The 19,651-nt window shown below is 40.1% G+C and overlaps 1 protein-coding gene across 1 annotated transcript in view; it reads right to left on the minus strand.

Annotated features, from left to right (window-relative positions):
* The window catches only part of ATP8A2 (ATPase phospholipid transporting 8A2), a 361,217-nt gene that overhangs the window by 77,190 nt on the left and 264,376 nt on the right, over positions 1–19,651 (minus strand). The window contains exon 32 of the mRNA XM_032219218.1: positions 18,729–18,836. Within this exon, the coding sequence (XP_032075109.1) occupies positions 18,729–18,836 (108 nt within the window). The remainder of the gene's footprint in view (positions 1–18,728; positions 18,837–19,651) is intronic.

Genomic DNA, 19,651 nt, shown 5'->3' on the forward strand with positions numbered 1-19,651 from the left:
GTGCACTGACAACAGCACGCCGACAGAAGCACGCTCTAAACCTAACCCTAACCCTAACCCTGAACTTAACCCTGAACCTAACCCTAACCCTAACCCTAACCCTGACCCTAACCCTTACCTTAACTTAAATCGCACTTCTGTTGGCGCGCTGTTGTGGGCGCGTTGATGACATCACGGTTTTCACACCGTGGTTTTGCTTTTGTCGTGCGCGTATTTGTCGGGTCACGGAAAAAAAAAACCAAGAGTGTTCAAACTTGATAGCTTTAAGACTTGTGGACTTCAACTCCCAGAATTCCTCCTCTCGCTCTTCATCTTGGTGATGTGCGGACGGGTGGGGGGAGGGAGCTGGAACCGGTTCTAAAGGGCACTGTAGATTTGTGGAACCTCTTCTATAGAAGAGGTTAGAACTGGCAGGAACTCACCCCTGCTGTGCCCCCTGTACAGGTACAAGCAGCCTGTTTGGAACTGGGCCGTGCAAGAGGTGGCAAATGAGTGCATGTAGCTCCACTTGCACAGAACCATCCCCTCCCCCCCCAGTCCACAATACCAGAAAGACTGGGGGCCATTGTCTATGTCCGTGATGGCGATCCTATGGCACGCATGCCAGAGGTGGCACACAGTGCCCTCTCTGTGGGCACATGAGCTGACGCCCCAGTTCAGCCCCACCACACATGTCCATGGATATACCACTGGCCAGCTGGTCTTCGGATCTCTATCATGCATGCAAGGGGTGGGGTGCGTGCAGGGGTCACATATGCATGTGCGTGGGGCACATGTGAGGGACTGAACGCACATGAGTGGAAGTGGTGCGCATGTGGGGGACCACACACATATGCATGGAAGGGTGGGGCACATGCAATGTATGTGTGCATGCAGGAAGCCCCAGGTGGGGTGTATGCACACATATGCATGAGGCAGGGCACATGTGGGGGGTTGGGTCACATGTGGGGCGGACACATGTGCTGGGGGTAAGGTGCATGCACAGGGCCTGCCCACGCATTGCATTTTGGGGGACTGGGGGCACATGCTTTGGGCACTCGGTCTGCAAAAGGTTAGCTATCACCGGTCTAAGTACATCCAATTAAGGAAAGTCTGCTACATCTTGATGCAGATTTATCCAATACCAAAAAAGATTAACTAAGGTCTGCTTTCCTGTTTTTTATTCACTGGATCCAGGTCTTCTACAATACAAAAAAAGTTCACTCCAGATACGCTGGTGATAGATTTTGGTCCTGAAAATAGAAATTCCTGAACTCCATCACCATATTTCCCTTTCATGTCTGGGCACAGGATGTCATATTGTGGATTTCCTTGGTCTCCTCTTCCCTATCTTCCCATAGCTCCATGATAGAGGCCATATCAATTGATTTTAATGAATAAATATGAAAAGGAATAACTTATCACTGGTTGCTCTTTGCCAATAAAGGCCATTTTCGTAATTGGTTATATGGAAGTTCCAGCATCACCTTCTATGATCAGTGTCACTATCAAGATTTATATTCTCAGCTCCTATGTAAATTTTCAATTTAAAACACTCTGTTTTAGATTTGCTGTCCCTCTCTTCATTCAGCGATTGGTCTAAACTAATTCTTTTTGGACTTTGTATGAGCACATGTGAATATCCTGCCACTGTCTACTTATCAGCCAATATGCAACCGTATTCCTTCATCTTATTGCCAATCCACTATCTCTGCAACTCTAGCTGCATCTGCCTCTCTGTGATTTCTCAGCAAGAGCCAGGTTTTTGCATCCATTGGCTCTGCATTCCTGCCAAAGCCCTGCCGAAACCAGAGCCGCTACAGCTGCCAGGGTTTATTTACACACATTCCTCACTTAAATTGAATTAATGAGCATAATTGAACTCAGGCAATGTCCTCTGTAGTTCTTATTTCTCTTTGCTCCTTGTGACATTTCTTTTCTGGGACACGGAACTACTCTTGTTGTCTTAAAGGGGGGGGGGGAAGCAGTGGTATGTCTCGTATAACAAGGTATAATTGTTAAAGTGCTTCCCATTGAAGCTATATAGCCTCTGACCAATCAATTCCATGGTTTACTGCTACTGCAGGCCTGTTTATGTCTTGTGGATTTCTACTGGATGTACACCTGAGTAAATTATTGTAGAAATGCAGCTTAAAAGTTTCAGCAAACACAGAGAAGGCTAAGTTGGGATTGAGTTCCTCAATTTGATCATTGAGGATTTTCAAATTTAATTTAATTTAATTTAATTTAAGCAGGCTGTTGTATTTGTTATTGATGAGCTCCACTTATTGTATCAAATGGCATATTTGCTCAAAATCAAGGATCCTGTGTGGCAAAGCAACGTTGCAGAGTTTCTCGTACATTCCAAAAGAATTTAAGCAACTTTGGTTTTCTCTACTTCACTTTTGCAGGGTCTTAACTTTCATGTCTTCAAAACTAAAAAAAAAAATCCTTCAAACAGATAACTGTAGAGCAGAAGACTCTACACTGTGTTCATCCAATGAGTGAAGATTTTTCTGCATTTGCTGACAATGGGTGTGCTTGAACATATTATTGGACCACCAGAATTCCTGTGTTTTATATATTTACTAGCTGATAACCCAGCATTGCCCAGGTATTTATTTATAGGGGGAAAATATCCGGAACAAATGTAATTTCTAATGTTGGATTTTCCCCCTTACCTGAGGGAGCCTCCTTGTGGAATACTGTGAAGCCATTAGCATGGCAACTCTACTGTGCTGTACAGTAGAAGCCATTTTACGGCAGTACAGTAGAAGTTATTTTAACGCACAACAGGCTGTATCTTAATAGAACACCCTCCCAAGGGGTGCTAGGGGTGTCTTACCCCCACAGTATTTTTTTCCAGAGAGTAAGTCATATGTGTACCAAATTTGGTTGAAATTGCTAAAGGCGTTCCAGAGTTATGCTGGAACACACACACACACACACACACACACACACACACACACAAACACACACACACACACACACACATATGAAGATAAAGTTAGTCAAACATTTACAACCTGGCAACGTTATGAATGTAATATTTACACCATCACTCCCCTTCAATCAATAAAATCAAGATTGATTTGTCAAACTGAATCAGAAGCTTTTTACTTAAAATAAGATTGTGCTAACGTCATTTCTGAGAAAAGTACATTCTTAGCTTAGAATTCAAACTTTAGTCAGTCTAACGCAGTTATGGATCTTTATCTGATCCAACTCAGAAGTATTCATTAATGGCTTGCTAATAAATTTGTAGAGATCCCTGTTCTGTATCTGGTTATCTCCATGGGCCATAGATTCTTAACCTTTCTGTTTATATTTTGGTTTACTTGTATTCCTCTGCCAACTTCACTGACTCACTTGAAAAAAAGATGTATTTTTCTTGACTCAACACTGCAGTAAATTTCAAAAATAAATTTGAATAAGTCTATTAATAGCCAGCCCTGTAAATTTGCAAGGTATTTATAACTCAATTAGTATCTTTCCTTTTCACCAGAACTATATAAGGCAGTGGTATTGCTGAATCAATGCTTAGTTATGATAATAGGGCCAAAAACTCAAGTTCAAGCTAGATAAATCAGAGCTATTATAAATACATCTGCCCAGAAAAATGGTGTTCAATCTGTTTTGAATGGGGTTGAAACAGGGGTGAAATGCTCTGAAGTCTGCTACTGGTTTGCTTCACACACGCATGCCCGCTTTGTGTGCATGCACACTGGATTAAGAAACCATTTCTGAGTGTGCAAAGGTAAGTAGAACAGTGAGAGGGGGGAACAGCTATGCCGTGCGATTTAGATTTGCTAGAAATTTAAATCGCATGGCACAGCTGATTGTTGCACAGTTGATCATTGGAACTTTAAAAAACTTAAAAAAAAACTTTTAAAAACTTTCTGACGATCAATTGTGTGACAATCAGCTGTCCTATGCAATTTCTAGCAAATATAAATTGTGCGGCACAGTTGATTGTCGCACAGCTGATTGTTGGAACTACCGGTTCACCCGAACTGGTAGTAAAAAATGCTAAAAAAAGTTTTTAAAAGTTCTGATGATCAGCTGTGTGAACATCAGCTGTGCCGTGGGATTTCTAGCATTTTTTTTACTACCGGTTCGGGCGAACTGGCCCAAACCAGTAGCATTTCACCCCTGGATTGAAACCATTTCAAAAGGAACAAGTTCATAGCTTCTTGGGGATTCTTCAGGAACAACATTTGACACTAAAAATATAAGAAATCTCTGGGGCAAGATGCAGGTTTTGCCAACATAGATTGGTGCATCAGCTGGATAGATAGCTTCATTGCAGTAATGCATGCACAGTAATTCTTCTATAGATTACTGCACTGTGTTATATGAAGGGATGCCTTTGAACACGATGAACACAAAATGCCGAGGCAAAACTCTTTAAATGGATGAGCTGAATACAGTTCATGTGGATCACAGTGAATCATAGCCCAACATAAGGTGCTTGTTTTATCATAGAAAATCCTTCAAATCTTAGAACCACAGCATTTGAATTGCACATTCTTCAAAGATTCTTAAAATAATGCAGTGTGTTCTAATCTCAGTAACTTCAAGAAGTATGGACTTCAACTGCCAGGATTCCCCATCTGGGCTGGGGAATTCTGGGAGGCGTTGAAGCCCATACTTCTTAAACGGCGGAGATTGAGAAACACTGGGCTAAGGCATAGCAAACTATTACCCAAAAGCTAGACTTCTCAATAGTTATCCCAAATTTTGGAATGCCCTCCCAGGGAGATTTGTTTGCCTATGTTTTTAATATCTTTTCCTACCATGCAAAATATTTTTATTCTCCAAGGACTTTTGTAATAATGCTGCTGTGGCTGTGATGTTTAACTTCTGTTGCTCATTATTTCTAAGTTACTCCTTTTTTATTTTATTCCCTTCTTTTCTCTCTTTGTGCTGATCAGAAAGCTTCAGGTTTAAGTCCACACTAGAAACTCACTGGGTGTTTTTGGTTTCATCACTTGCTCTAAGCTCTAAGGGTGGGTGAGGAAAAGGCAGAATATACATATAATAAATAAATAAATATATTAGATGGTGTTGATTTTACATTCTTTTAGTTAGTTTTTATTGAAAATCATTTTGAGATTTTTTAAAAATAAATCAGGACACATGCATATTTGGGGTTGGTGGTTATTGTTTTTACTCTTTGTATATTGGGTTTTCATATTTTGTAATAAGGGAGGTGGTGGCTCAGTGGCTAAGACGCTGAGCTTGTCGATCAGAAAGGTTGGCATTTTAGCGGTTCGAATCCCTAGTGCCGCGAAACTGAGTGAGCTCCCGTTACTTGTCCCAGCTTCTGCCAACTTAGCAGTTCGAAAGCACGTAAAAAATGCAAGTAGAAAAATAGGGACCACCTTGGTTGGAAGGTAACAGTGTTCCGTGCGCCTTCAGCGTTTAGTCATGCCGGCCACATGGCCACAGAGACATCTTCGGACAGCACTGGCTCTTCAGATTTGAAACAGAGATGAGCACCACCCCCTAGAGTTGGGAACGACTAGCACCTATATGCGAGGGAAACCTTTACCTTTATTTTAGATTTTGTAAGCCTCCTAGAGTCATTGAAAGGGAGTGGTCAGCCATATATATTCTCTAAATTAATAAATAAAATATGTTCATATAATTACAACTGTAAATACTGGAAACGACTAATCTCAGACAGGACAATTACCACCCCCCCCCCATTTCCAATTTATGTGATTCCCATCAGCATCTGGTTTGTCACTGTGGGAAACCGGATGCTGGATTAGATAAACCTTTGGTCTTCTTAGAGACTATTTAATCTTCAGACGGCTATGTGGTAGGAACCTGCTTTCTCATTATGAGTCATATAAGCCACATGCCTATACAGGCTGTCTGGTGAAGACTGACTGTTTCCCCAGCTTATCTGTGGCCTCAAAACATTTATGATCAGACCACACTCAGCAGAGCTGAAATGGGCAAGTTCAGGATCACCGAAGGCAGGAATTCAAACAAATGGAAGTGATAACACTGATGTTAGCCAGCCCTATACAAGACCATTCTTTCTTCCTGCCCTTCCGGTTTTGGGTAGGATGAGAGAAAAAAGGAGCAGCAGTCAAGAAAATATAAGCATACATTCACTTTAGCCAGTAACATGGAATAGTTTTACTTTAGAGGCAGTCACACTTAAAAATCCCTGAAGTGCTTCACCTTTGCCAGGAAAATGTAACTGAGAGTTACATTTTCCAATATAACTTGCCAATATAAGGCCCCAAAATGAAAAAGGCAGTAATGGTTCTCCCTTACCCACTCCTTTGATTCCTAGAAAGGGAAGGGTGGCAGATATTTCTTGACTAGGTTTAGTTTTGTTTAGTTTTTGCAATGTATTGCGGTGCATCTGCTAAAAATAGCACAGCCATAACAAGCATAGGGTTTATCCCTGCCAACAATGACAAGTTCCTTTTTTAAAAACTGAGATCAACCATTTATCATAACAGCAAATGTCTTAAGATAAGAAAGGATTTAAAAATAGCAACATAAATAATAAAGTTATGATCTGCAAAATTGTTTTGGGATGAGCAAAGCAGGAGTTTCTACTTCTTTCGATTCCTTGTTCCAGCCAAAGCTGTTACCGCTCCTTTTGGTTAAGTCCAGCTCACAGCTTGAAAAACCACTGAATTCACTTCCATATCTCTGCAAAGGCATTTACTCTTCATTATGTTATGCCTTCCATCTGCTTGGAGTGCAGTCCAAGAAACATTGGAAAGGCACATCAAACAGACCAATGGACCATTAATAATGAAAGCGAATAAGATTGGCACTGGAATTCTTGTGCAGAAATCTGATTTCTGACTTAGTATGTGAACAAAGAATATTTTTGCCAACTAAATAGCAATAGCATTTAGACTTATATACCACTTCACAGTGCTTTTACAGCCCTCTCTAAGCAGTTCACAGAGTCAGCATATTGCCCCCAATAATCTGGGTCCTCATTTTACTGACCTCGGAAGGATGGAAGGCTGAGTCAACTTTGAGCCTGGTGAGATTTGAACTGCAAAATTGCAGACAGCTAGCAAATTGCAGGCAACCTATCAAACTGTGTTTTTACATTTTTATGTTTTGATTATTGAAAACCCCAAGAATGAAATGAGTACAGGCAGTGGTGGGATTTAAACAATTTAACAACCTGTCAGGTTGGCCGTCATGGGAGGCGTGGCCCATCCCCATTGTTCAGGTCAGGATGATCCTCCCACGATCGCTAACCTGACCCTGGGTGAACTAGTTGTTAAATTACGCCCCCCCCCATCAAAGTGGATTTGGGCGCTGTGCTGCAATAGACAAACAGGCAACGGGGCAGCTGGCATGACAGAAGGAGGCGGAGCAGAGAGAAGAAAGAGGGAAAGTGGCCTTCTCCTTCCCTCATACAGGCTGCTCTGTTTCCCATTTCTCCATTACAGTGCAGCACAGTGCAGCGGCCAGGATCGCCTTTGATGGGGGGGGGGGGGGGGAAGGATAATTTAACAACCGGTTCCCCCGAACCAGTGTGAACCAGCTGAATCCCACCACTGTTATTGGTAGTTCTCAACTTATAACCAACAGTTAGGAACTATTTGTAGTTACAACAGCACTAAAAAAAGTGATTCAAGATTGGTCCTTGTAATTATGACTATCACACCATCTTCATGATCAAAATCTGGGCAGCTGGCAACTGGCATGTATTCATGATGGTTGCCGCATCCTGGGTCACGTGATTGCCATTTGCAATCTTCTCCAGGCAGGCTAGTCAACAGGGGAAATTGGATTGGCTTAACAACTGTCTGAGTCACTTAACAACTGCAACAATTCACTAAACCATGGCAAACCAGGTTGCAAAATTGGGTGCAACTCATTTAACAACTCTTTTTTTTTAGCAGCAGAAATTCTGGTCCCAATTGTGGTTGTAAATAGAGCACAATGTAGGTAACATATACATTTTTTTTGTAAAGAAATAAGAAAGCAAATAAGTCAAAACTTATTTGTAAAATAAGTTTTACAAATGTGAGTGATACATTAGACACAAACCAATCACAATTGGAACAGTCAGTTTTCTAAGCATGCCCAAGGAAATAATAAAAGTACAAGGAAATAAAAAGAAAAAAAATATATATATAAAGGTGTTGAGAAAAATATGAGGATCTGGCGGAGCCCAGTGATGTGAAGAATAGTAGAATACTAAGCATAAGATATTAAGGCCAAGAAAATGGTTTTTGATTCAGTGAAGCTTTGATCGAATGGCCCCACTGAATCAGATTAGTGAACTGAAGCAGAAACCCCCTTTGAAGCAGCAAATTGAGTCAGGGGGCTTTGAAGCTTCTCTATGCTCATAGATAAGTTACTGTATACACAGAAGTCGCCTATCTCTGGTATGTTGTCTCACTGCACAATCCTGTTTCTGCTCCCTCTGCTAATTAATTAAGTAATTAATATAGCATACGGTACTGACAACAAGTCTTGGCAGAAGTGAGAGAGTCCTTTCCAGGAAGGACCAAACTTGCTAACCCTTCTGGTGACCATCCCAAAACAGTGATCACAATCAGCAAATCACACAACCTGAAAGATATATGTGAGTGATGATTCTTCAGTGTGAAGCCTGGCACTCCAGAAAAATAATCTTCCAGTGTCTCCCCCCCCCCTTCCTCCCTAAGGATAGAGTTCAAGGCAAATGGCATCTTTGGTGTTAGTATCATAAACGTGCTAGAAGCGTAGCTATTGGGTATCGGTGTTCTCATTCTTTGAATAGTGTAGTCAGACAATTGTTCACACTGAGGTTTTAGTCTCTTTATATCAGGGGTCCTCAAACTTTTAAAACAGGGGGCCAATTCACAGTCCTTCAGACTTTTTTTTGGGGGGGGCAGACCAGCTGGGTGGGCATGGCTAAGTGGTCCCGTGACTGGGTGCGCTTGGCCAATATAGTAGTCTATTAAACAATACACACACATTAAACCTTAATTTGTTATGCTCCTGGGGGTGGAAAGCAGGTTAGTGAAGGGATGTGGCTGCTTTGGGGGGGGGGGCTGTGAGGGACTTATATTTGTGTCTGTCTGTCAGTCTATCTCTCTCTGTCCTCCCTCCCTCTCTCCCTCTCTCTCTCTCTCTCTGGAGGCTGGGGAGCCTCCACAACCACTTTGCCGCTCCAAAACAGTCCTGTCTTTGGCCTCCTGAGGCCTCCAGAAGGTGGACGGGGGCCAGCGGGTAGGTGGGTGATGTGGGTGGGGCAGCCTCATGGTCCCAAACAGGCCAGATTAATAGATTTAAATGGTAGCAACAGCACTTAGACATATACCACTTTACAGTGCTTTACAGCCCTCTCTAAACAGTTTATAGAGTCAGCATATCGCCTCCAACAATCTGGGTCCTCATTTTACCAACCTCGGAAGGATGGAAGGCTGAGTCAACCTTGAGCCTGGTGAGATTTGAACTGCCAAATTGTAGGCAGTCAGCAGTCAGCAGAAGTAGCCTGCAGTAGTGCATTCTAACCACTGTGCTACCATGGCTGTTATAGTACATTTAGCCAACTAACTCTTTGGAACTATGCAGTTCAGGCAATGTATGAGTTCATATTGAGGCTCAGTAAGACCAGATATATATATATTTTAGATATATAATATAAACCCATCATCAACACTGCAGAGAGAAGTTAAAGAATAATGCTGAAATTTGATGCTGGTGGTTTCAACAGTAGGTTTCAAGTAGGATTAATAAAATTGTACTGTTAAATTTCCAGTTATCTGGAAGGCATAGAGTTGTGGAAAATTATAGCTGGAGGTCTATCTATTCTTGGTCCTCGCAAAGTCCTTCTTTCTCTGATCGACTTTCTTCATTAACTCTCCCAAAATTCTCTAAACTGTAATCTTGGTAAAATATATTAATGATGAGCCACATTTCAGGTTTGATAGTATAATTGTCAGTTCGCTCTGGGAGAGCAGCTGAAATAATATTGGATTTTCACAGAGGGGAAATAAGTTATCTTCTGGAAAATACAAACAGGATTTTCAATTAAACATCTAGGTCAGTGATGGCAAACCCATGGCACGGGTGCCAGAGGTGGCATGCAGAGCCCTCTCTGTGGGCATGGGTACAGTTTCCAACTGGTCTTCGGGGGCGCCAAAATGCCAGAAAATGACCTGAAAATGCCCAAAAAATACCCCAACAGCCCAGGCTATTTTCCGGGCTGTTTTCAGGCTGTTTTGGGTCATTTTTCGGACAGTTTTTGGGCTGTTTTCTGAGCCATTTTTGGCCCTGAAAATGGCCCCAAACGGCCTGAAAATCGGTCCAAAAACAGCCTGAAAAATGACCCAAAACCAGTTTGTCAGGCTCTTTTCAGGTTGTTTTTGAACTGTTTTTTGGGCCAAAAACCATCCCAAAAATGACCCCAAAATGTCCTGAAAAAAATCCCAGAAAACAGCCTGAAAAAGGCCCGAAAAATGGTGAAAAAACAGGCAGGTGCCCGCTGGCCAGCTGGTCTTTGGGTTTTCGGTGCTCCGGCATGGACACTGGTTTGGGCACTCAGTGCTGAAAAGGTTCGCCATCACTGATCTAGGTTGAAAGCAGTGTACAGGTAGTCCTTGACTTATAACCATTCGTTTAGTGGACATTGACATAGGATGAGTTTTCATACTTACAGGATCATTTGGACACAACACTAGTAAGTAAAATGAGCAAACTGGTGAACTTAAAGATCCCCTCACACATATGTGCTAGTCATTCCCGAGTCTAGGGGGAGGTGCTTATCTTCATTTCAAAGCTGAAGAGCCAACGCTGTCCGAAGATGTCTCTGTGGTCGTATGGCCGACATGAGTAAATGCCACTGTTACCTTCACTCCAAAGATGGTCCCTATTTTCTACTTGCATTTGTACATGCTTTTGGACTGCTCGATTGGCAGAAGCTGGGACAAGAAATGGGAGTTTACTCCGTTAGGGATTCGAACTGCCGAACTGCCAACCTTCTGATCGACAAGCTTAGCCACTGAGCCACTGTGTTCCTCGGTGAACTTACATGTGGCTAAAACAACATCATCCCTAAATCTCACCCTTGGAGAACATCTAGCTGAAAGGACTCATCTTCACATGTGGAAGCAGTCTAAAAAATTTTTTGGGGAAAATGTGAAAGTTTAAATCTCTTCCCCTGTTCCCTTTCTGTCTGGAAATGTACAGGAAACCGAATACATAACAAAAAATGTTTAAAAAATAGACCTTTGGCCACTTGTTTAGTGGTGGAAAATTTGAGTGATGTGTATGATCATATGAATGATCAAATAAAAATAATCCTTTCTCAGACAAGACAAAGCAACAGGTCACTTGGGGGAAAAAACTCTCAAAACCAATGAATACTTCATCTTGCAGTCTAACCACAGCACAATATTTGAGATCTTAGCAAAGCTCTACTTAATGGATTTTTTAAAAGAAAAATGGAACACGGTGAGATTACTATGCAATACAAATCACCTTTGTGTCTTGGAAGCCAAATACAACAAAATCTGAGAACTTTATACTAAGATAAAGAATCCCCCCTCAAACTGGAAGATGCCACTGGTCTATTTCCTATCTCCAAATATGGCCTTTTCCAATGGTTTCTGCGAGTCCCTTGGACTGCAAGGTGATCAAACAGGTCAGTGCTAGAGGAGATCCTTAGAAGGCCAGATCCTGAAGATGAAACTCAAAGACTTTGGCCACCTGATGAGAAGGAAGAACTCACTGGAGAAGAGCCTAATGCTGGGAAAGACTGAGGGCAAAAGAAGAAGGGGACAACAGAGAATGAGGTGGCTGGACAGAATCACTGAAGCAGTTCACGTGAGCTTAAATGGACTCCAGAGGATTGCAGAGGATAAGAAGGCTTGGAGGAACATTTCCATGCGGTTGCGAAGAGTCGGACACAAATCCGCAACTAACAACAACAATGGCTTCAAAGTTTGCCCCTCTAGGGAGAAGCATCTTATATTGCTACTATGGGTAATCCTTGAGTTACAAAAGTTCTTTAAATTCAAACTTTAGTTCAAAGTTACAACGGCACTGAAAAAACTGACTTATGACCATTTTCCACACTTAACAACCATTGCAGCATTCCCATGATAATGTGATCCAAATTTGGACCTTTGGCAACAGACTCATATTTATGACGACTGCAGCGTCCTGGGGTCATGTGAACCCCTTTTGTGACCTTCTGACAAGCAAAGTCAATTGGGAAGCCAGATTCACTTATCAACTGTGTTACTAACTTAAAAATTACAGTGGGTCACATAACAACTGTGGCAACAAAGTTGTAAAATGGGGCAAAACTCACTTAACAACTGTCTTGCTTAGCAACAAAAATTTGAATCTCAATTGTGGTCATAAGTCGAGGACTATTTATATTACCAACAATAATGGGGGGGAGAATGGGATTCTGATCAGAGTTGGGATCAGATCCTTGAAGAAAAGTTTTGCAACCTTGGTAACTTCAATATGACTGGGGAATTCTGGGAGCAGAAGTTCCCATCTTAAAGTTTGTCAAGGGTGAGAAACATTGCATCAAAGGTGCAAGCTTTGAGGCTGGTAACCAGGGGCAGGTTGCTGCTGGCTTTACTACTGATTTGCAATCCATGCGCAATGCTTTGCATGCGCAGAACAATTTACAGTGAACTGCGCACATACAGTCACTAAAATCAAAAATGCTGGTGGCCCAGCGGTGGCAAGGGAACCAATTTGGGGGTGTAGCAGGCCTGGGTCACTGCTGGTTCTGCGAATCAGGCCTGACTTCCACTACCAGTTCGGCCAAACCGGCAGCAATCCATCTTTACTGGTTACCCTTGTTGACATTTCAGCATTTAGCTCAGTATCCCCTTCTATTCATTTAATGTGGAGATCATTTGAACCCTTTCTCACATCTTTCAAATACAGAAGTTAAGGAATATACAGTACTGTAGTTATAATCACCAATCATGAGTCTAATAATTTGTTTATATCAGGGATGAGCAACTTTGAAGTGTTAAACATTAGGTTAGTAAAAATGATGGGCTCCTATCACCTAGATAGGCAGAATCAGACTTTGGTGTTAATTTGAGGAATTTTCTTTTCTTCAAATAATAATGCATACGTATGAACGCTTATACATTATAATTCTCATGTGTTATAAAATGGAAGGAATATGGGCAGCCAGTTTTTATTAATCAGAATTCTAGGAGACTTAAGGTTCACATATACCTAGTTTATATGTATGTTTAGGTCTATGATTATTAAGGCTTATGGAATTTTTTTTTTGAGCAGTGTTACATTCTATAAACATGCAACAATTCTTCCTTTGAGACAAAGTTCACACCTGTCAACTTCATGTTCCTGTCATTTACTGGTAATAATACAGAGTGCTCTCTATCTCTGTTTGTGTCTGTCTGTGTGTATGTGCGCGCGAGTGTGAGATCAAAGAGTATTAAGTAACATGCTTGAAGCAGAAAGCATTTTGCAGAATATTCACATAGAAACTAAATGCTTCTGTGTAATTTCTTTATACAGAGATCTGAATGTTATGCTGGAGCAGATGTTTAACCACAAGTGTGACACAATCATATATACTTTTCTTGTAGCTACAACAAAATTAGGACTGAGCTCAAATTACTTGAAGGTTGGCACAACTGTTTCAACCATTGTTAAAAAAAAACATTTCTTGCTTCAGACAATTTTAATGTAGCTGAAGAAATGTTGGCTATTCATTTATACTGTTCAGACAGTCCTGAATGACATTATTACATGAGGAAATATCATTGGCTAATTAATAATAATTATATTAATAATAATGTCCACTATGTAATATTATTTAATTGGAACTATTCTTGCTGTTCCAGTAATCATTCAGATCTACAAAAATTAAATACTTTTCTTAGTTTTTAATTGTAACTGAACTTGTCCTGATTTGATTCTGATTTCTGTTCAGGAATAAGAGTAGTATGCATTAAAAAAGGAATCATTCTGATTAATTGAAAGCACAAAGATATTTTTTTTTAATTTGCTAGGTATAAAAATGAGTAGTGTTAACTAATAGCTTAAGTGGCATACCAAGTTGTCAGAAATAAGCCCAGTAAACTATGGAATTAATGAAGTATAAATAATGTCAATAAGTGACAAGGAGAACAATTGTACGTTAAAAAGTAAAAATACCATTTTCCAAGCAATTATCAACATTAATTAATTTGGCAGTGAATGCAGAGAATCCTACATAAAATCAAAACAAAGCCTTACAATATTTTTTTAAAATCTCAACTTCAAATATGTGGATTTAAAACTTAAGTATACTTAGAGTGCAGCATATTAGCCAATAAATTTGAGCTTATCATACAGGACTGTAAAAAAAGAAATTTAATTGCTTTTCACGATGCTTGTAATCAATTTCAGCCTAATTTATGGAAATATGAATTAGAATCATGAGCCAAGAATATATTGAGGATGCTGTGGAATAATATCTAAGGACTTAGTTGTTTCTCTGCCAATCACAGGCATCCTGGCAAATCCTGTTTTGTCAGCTGTCATTCTTTCTTCTCACCCTAGAAATCTGTCCATGACAATTGTTTAAAACCCAATTATCCCCTATCTTAAACCAGAACACAAATGTAATATTTATTAGACCATTACCAGCTTTGACAGAAAATGGTGAGTATAGTTCCCTTGTTTAACAGAAGTTATTACTAACTTCAGAAATGATAAGTCACGTTTAAAATGTTCTTTTTTGGTTGGTTATTATTTTGCTTCTTTTCGAAAGTAGAGTTATATTTTGTAAAACAAAAAATTGTTAACTTTCTTGGTTGTATATTTCTTTTTTTCCTTCTTAGGAGCAGTACTCAGTTTTCACTGCTAATTGGTTTCAATCTCTATTCCTTCTCTGATCAGAATATTTGCATAAGATGTATAGGGAGGAAACAATTAATGAAGAAGCGGCTTTATCATGAGATTGACAACTGCCCCCTCTGATTTATTACACCCTACATTCACCAGCCTTGGTTCTTTGGATCTTTGCCACCTTATTTGGAAAGATTAGTGGGTTAACTATAACTTCAGAAGACAAACCATGTGCTGTAATATCAAGCTATTGACTGTGAATGAATGGTCCATTCATTCATTCATTCATAATATATGTATTACTCTCACCCATCTTCTCAGCTGCAGAGATGCACTGCAGTGTTGAGCACTGATGAATCTAGGGACCATCTCCCTTTCCTGCCTCTCCACAGTGAACATAGAATTGTTCTTGTCCTTCAAGCATGCCTCCCCAACATTTTCATCCAATGGACTGTTTGCATATGCGTACAGCCAAAATAGGCAAATACAGGGGTGGGCTTCAAAAATTTCAGCAACGGGTTCTCTGTGTGGCCATTGTGGGCATGGTCGAGACAGCCTCCTGCACCATGGTGGCAGGGGGTGTGTGTTTTTGCCTTCCCCAGGCTCCGGAGGCTTTCCTCAAGCCTTTGGGAGGGTGAAAACTGTCTCCCCGGGCTCCCGAGGCCCTCTGGAGGCTGGAAATGGGCCGGTTTCCAGCCTCTGGAACTTCTGGGAGGCCTGCTTTTTCCCACTCCCTGAGCCTGCACACGGGCCCTGCACTTACCTTGCATCCAAAACGGGCTGCATGGCGACTCCTGGGAGGGGTGTGGCAGGGTGGAGTGGGCAGGGCCAGCCAGGGGTGGGATTTGGAGTTTCTCCAAACCAGCCATAATGTTAGCCAAACCAGGGTAAACCTGTAGCAGCCCACCCTTGGGCTAATAGCAGTTGCTCATATGCTGAGTAACTCTTACACCTGAAAGGTGTTATGGAAAGGAAAGTGAAGCTTGGATCCCCATAGAAAAAGGAAATGTTCCTATGATGGACAATTGTAGAAATGGGATTATAGAGAGGAAGAACCAGCAGGGCCCTCAATTTAGGAAGAAGGTTGGGGATTTCACAATGGTATAATTCAAACATCTCCAAAGTGAAATGTTTTATGCTCTTCTCCACTGCTATAAGTTGCTTAGCATATGTGATGGTGTTACGCTCTGCTGCTAACATATTTGTCTCTGTACTATCTGGGTTGGCAAGGAAGGACCAGGAACACAGATTTGGAACTTTTCTTCTCTCTGGGAAATATTATAAAACAGGGAAAGGAGACTCGGACTTGGAGTTGGGATTTCATTTTGAAATCCTTTCTTTTATTCATAAAAACCATTTCCCTTCTATTATAACAAAGACAGATACAAATGGGGCAAACATACATATTGCAAACTTTATTTCATCTACTAACAGAGAGCACAATTATTTGATCACAATGGGCACAAACTGATTTTATTTTCTTATGTCCTCTTTTTTTTTTTTAATCTCCTATTTTTCTTGTTCCCATTGGGCCCTTGAGTGGTTTTGACAGGATCATTATTTCACCCTATTCTCCATAGAGTGAAATCATGACACAGAAGGGAAAGGTTTCACCACCTGGAACCGAACAGATATTGAAAAAGCAAATCCAAAATCCCACCAACATTTTAAGAGTTAACAGTAAGTGACATGCAGAGCTCCCCTTCTGGTTGCAATCCCCAATAATTTATTTTGCAGGTATATTTCCTTTCATTTCCACAAGTCCGAGAAAAAGAATACCCCAAATCCTGAGGAGATATATAATATGCCTTGCAAAAACTTTTGGTTTACAACTGGTGTATTGTAAAAGAAACCACCAACTAGGAAACCTTCTAAGGAGAGTATTAATGTACAATCAAATTTGGGTCACAAATGCATGCCAATGACAAGGAGTGGATGATCTGTCAAGATCAATCTTGCTCAGATTTCTGTTTTTCTAGCTTTCGATTTCTTCCATCCCATTACACATCATTTGGCAGTTTGTACGTAAAATGTCAACATAACATTTTGCACATTTTTTCATAAACATTTATTCTAAAGACACATTTCTATGCATTTTTCCCCAACATCCTAATATGCCATTCTAATATGCCACCTTTACCAAACTATTAATTTTTGTATGCGGTTTCTGCTCATGTGTGCATTTATACTTAGCTCTTGTTGCTGTTTACAACTCCTATTGCAAAATGTAGGAAAGTTTGCAAAATTGTGTTCAGTGCACATGTTAATTTCAGGAAGTTTGTAAATTCACAACAAAATGCAAAACAATTTGTCCCCAGCCCTAATCATGAATTAAACATGTGTAACCAACTAATGATATACATAGTACACAGGAATTACCTCTCTCTTGTTCCTTCCAATGATAAAACATTTTGACTAAAACTGAGTTTTTGCAGAAGAAAATATGTAATAATATAAGATGTATTATACATAATGATGTTTTTAAATATATAATAAGTATTATTTATAAGCATTTTGCCTTGGGATTTGTTTTTGTTTTTTTCCAATTTATTGATAATTATTATTAAAGCAATATTTAAAATATTTACTCAAATAGAAAAAAACACATTGGACTGAATGAATGACTAGGTGGCTCAGCAGCTAAGACACTGAGCTTGTTGATCAGAAAGGTCAGCAGTTTGACGGTTTGAATCCCTAGTACAGGTCTTCTGCATGAGCAGTGGGTTGGACTAGATGACCTTCAAGGTCCCTTCCAACTCTGTTAGTATTTACAATTCTCAGTACTTATTAAAACAACAAATGAGAGACACCACTGCTAGAGAAGTCTCATGAATAGCAGATTCTGAAAGTAGGCTTTCCTACTTAGAAAATCATATATTTTTTTTTGTTCTATCCAAATGTAGGCAGTTTTAATTCCGTTTTAATTCAACATTCCCAGAGTGGGTAACTCTGTTTGAAAGGTCCCCATATGGTCTTCTAGCATCATTTTGTTGTGTACTTTGGCCTCCCAGAGTAAGTGTAACATACACAAGTTTAAAAAGTAAGGAAATACTCAACTAGCCTAAAAGAAAGAAAGATAAAATCCTTGCCCCAGAAAATCATGCCAAAATCCCAGTTCAATCTTTTCCTCACTCCATCAACTCTAGCCTTTTCCTCACTTGTTGAATGCAACTTCCTATCCAACAAAATATTCCTCACTGTAATTACGGAAAACTAATTTAATAATTTACATGGTATCATGCTAAGCTCGTTTGCTAAAAATTCCTGGTTTTCTATGACTAATTAACATACTTGCTCACTTTTCTTCTTGCTAGGTGGCAAAGTCTATGGTTTATAACTGTTTCCTAACTCTGACTTGTTACAAGATGAACAATCCAGAGATCCTAGCTTCCTAAATAATCAGCGAATAAACTTCTATGGTTTATGTAATCAGTTCCCTGGGAGGAATGATTGAGTTCATTCATAGGCAGGCACAATCAACAATTAATATTTTCTTTGACTGAGTAAGCTTTGTGGCAACCTTACTAAATATATTATGTGAAGTGTGGCCTTCTATCACTTATTGGCTGGAGTCACACAACACACTACACCACATGAAAGCGAGAAACTTAGCAGCCTGTGATTCATGGTGTTATAGAAACCAAGCCATCACATTAAACTATAATATGTGTTTTTATTCACCAATATTGTGTTTCTTATGTGAGCCCATAGATTACAGTCCCAGTGTTTACATTTTATGCAATTATCTCTTTAAAAAAAAAAGGCAATGTTTTCCACTCTGGAGAATGTTTTAAACAAAATTAGAATAAGCTTTCAGTAGATTTTTTTCCTTAAAATCAACCAATCCACTGAGTTACTTAGGATAGTTTTGGGTGACCAAAACTCCTAGATCTTTGATCTTTCACAGCCAAATGACTCACCTGTCCAAGCATGTCTGGTGCTATAGGAATGACAGGCCAGATAGTAGAGTAAACACCGAAGAAGACGAGCCAGAGCAGCATGCTTCCCCAGACAGCCAAGTGACTGAACTGTAGGAGAAAAGAAACACACCCATCAAGATTGCACGAGTCTTTCTTCTCCCTTGCCAGCCTCATTGGGCCCCTCAGTTATTATTTTCCTTTCTGTGTTAGAATATTTTATTTTCATTTCCATGACATATAATCACATGTATATCATTACACTGACAATATCATGTTATAAAAGAAGACAATATACATGTGCACTCATACTACTTTAAAATCAAACCTGGAATAATTCCCTCCCCCCCCCCGAACCCCCGAACCCCCAAAACCTACCCCCCCCCGACTTCCCAGAACCCGTACACGGTATGGATATTTAACAACCACAGTCTAAGATATATTGATAAAAAATAAAAGTAAGAAATTAATAACCTCTTTACATTGAACTTAGCTCCTCCTTGCTAAATTAACTTTAAACAGTTCAAATCATTCCTAATCTTAAGCATAGGCTATCTGGAATTTCTTAGTTCCATATTTATTTTGTATATAATCGATCCATTTTTCCCAGTCTCGTTTGTATCTCTCATTTGAATGGTCTTTAAGATATGCAGATATTTTCGCCATCTCGGCTAAATTTGTGACTTTCAGTGTCCATTCTTGGATTGTAGGCAAATCTTCCTTCTTCCAGTATTGCGCAACCAACAGTCTCGCTGCCGTTAAGTTATTATTTTCCTTTGAGTCCTTTTCTCCCCCACCAAAGGTTTGACCAACCTCACTCAAGACCGACACTTGATTTTATGCCAGCAAAAAGATCGGTGAAACCTCTGAGAAAATTCCCATGTTGAAACTTTCATGTTTTCTAGGCCAGCATGTTGCTGTCTGCT

Source organism: Thamnophis elegans, chromosome 6 (genome assembly GCF_009769535.1).
Source record: "Thamnophis elegans isolate rThaEle1 chromosome 6, rThaEle1.pri, whole genome shotgun sequence".
NCBI classification, from domain to species: domain Eukaryota; kingdom Metazoa; phylum Chordata; class Lepidosauria; order Squamata; family Colubridae; genus Thamnophis; species Thamnophis elegans.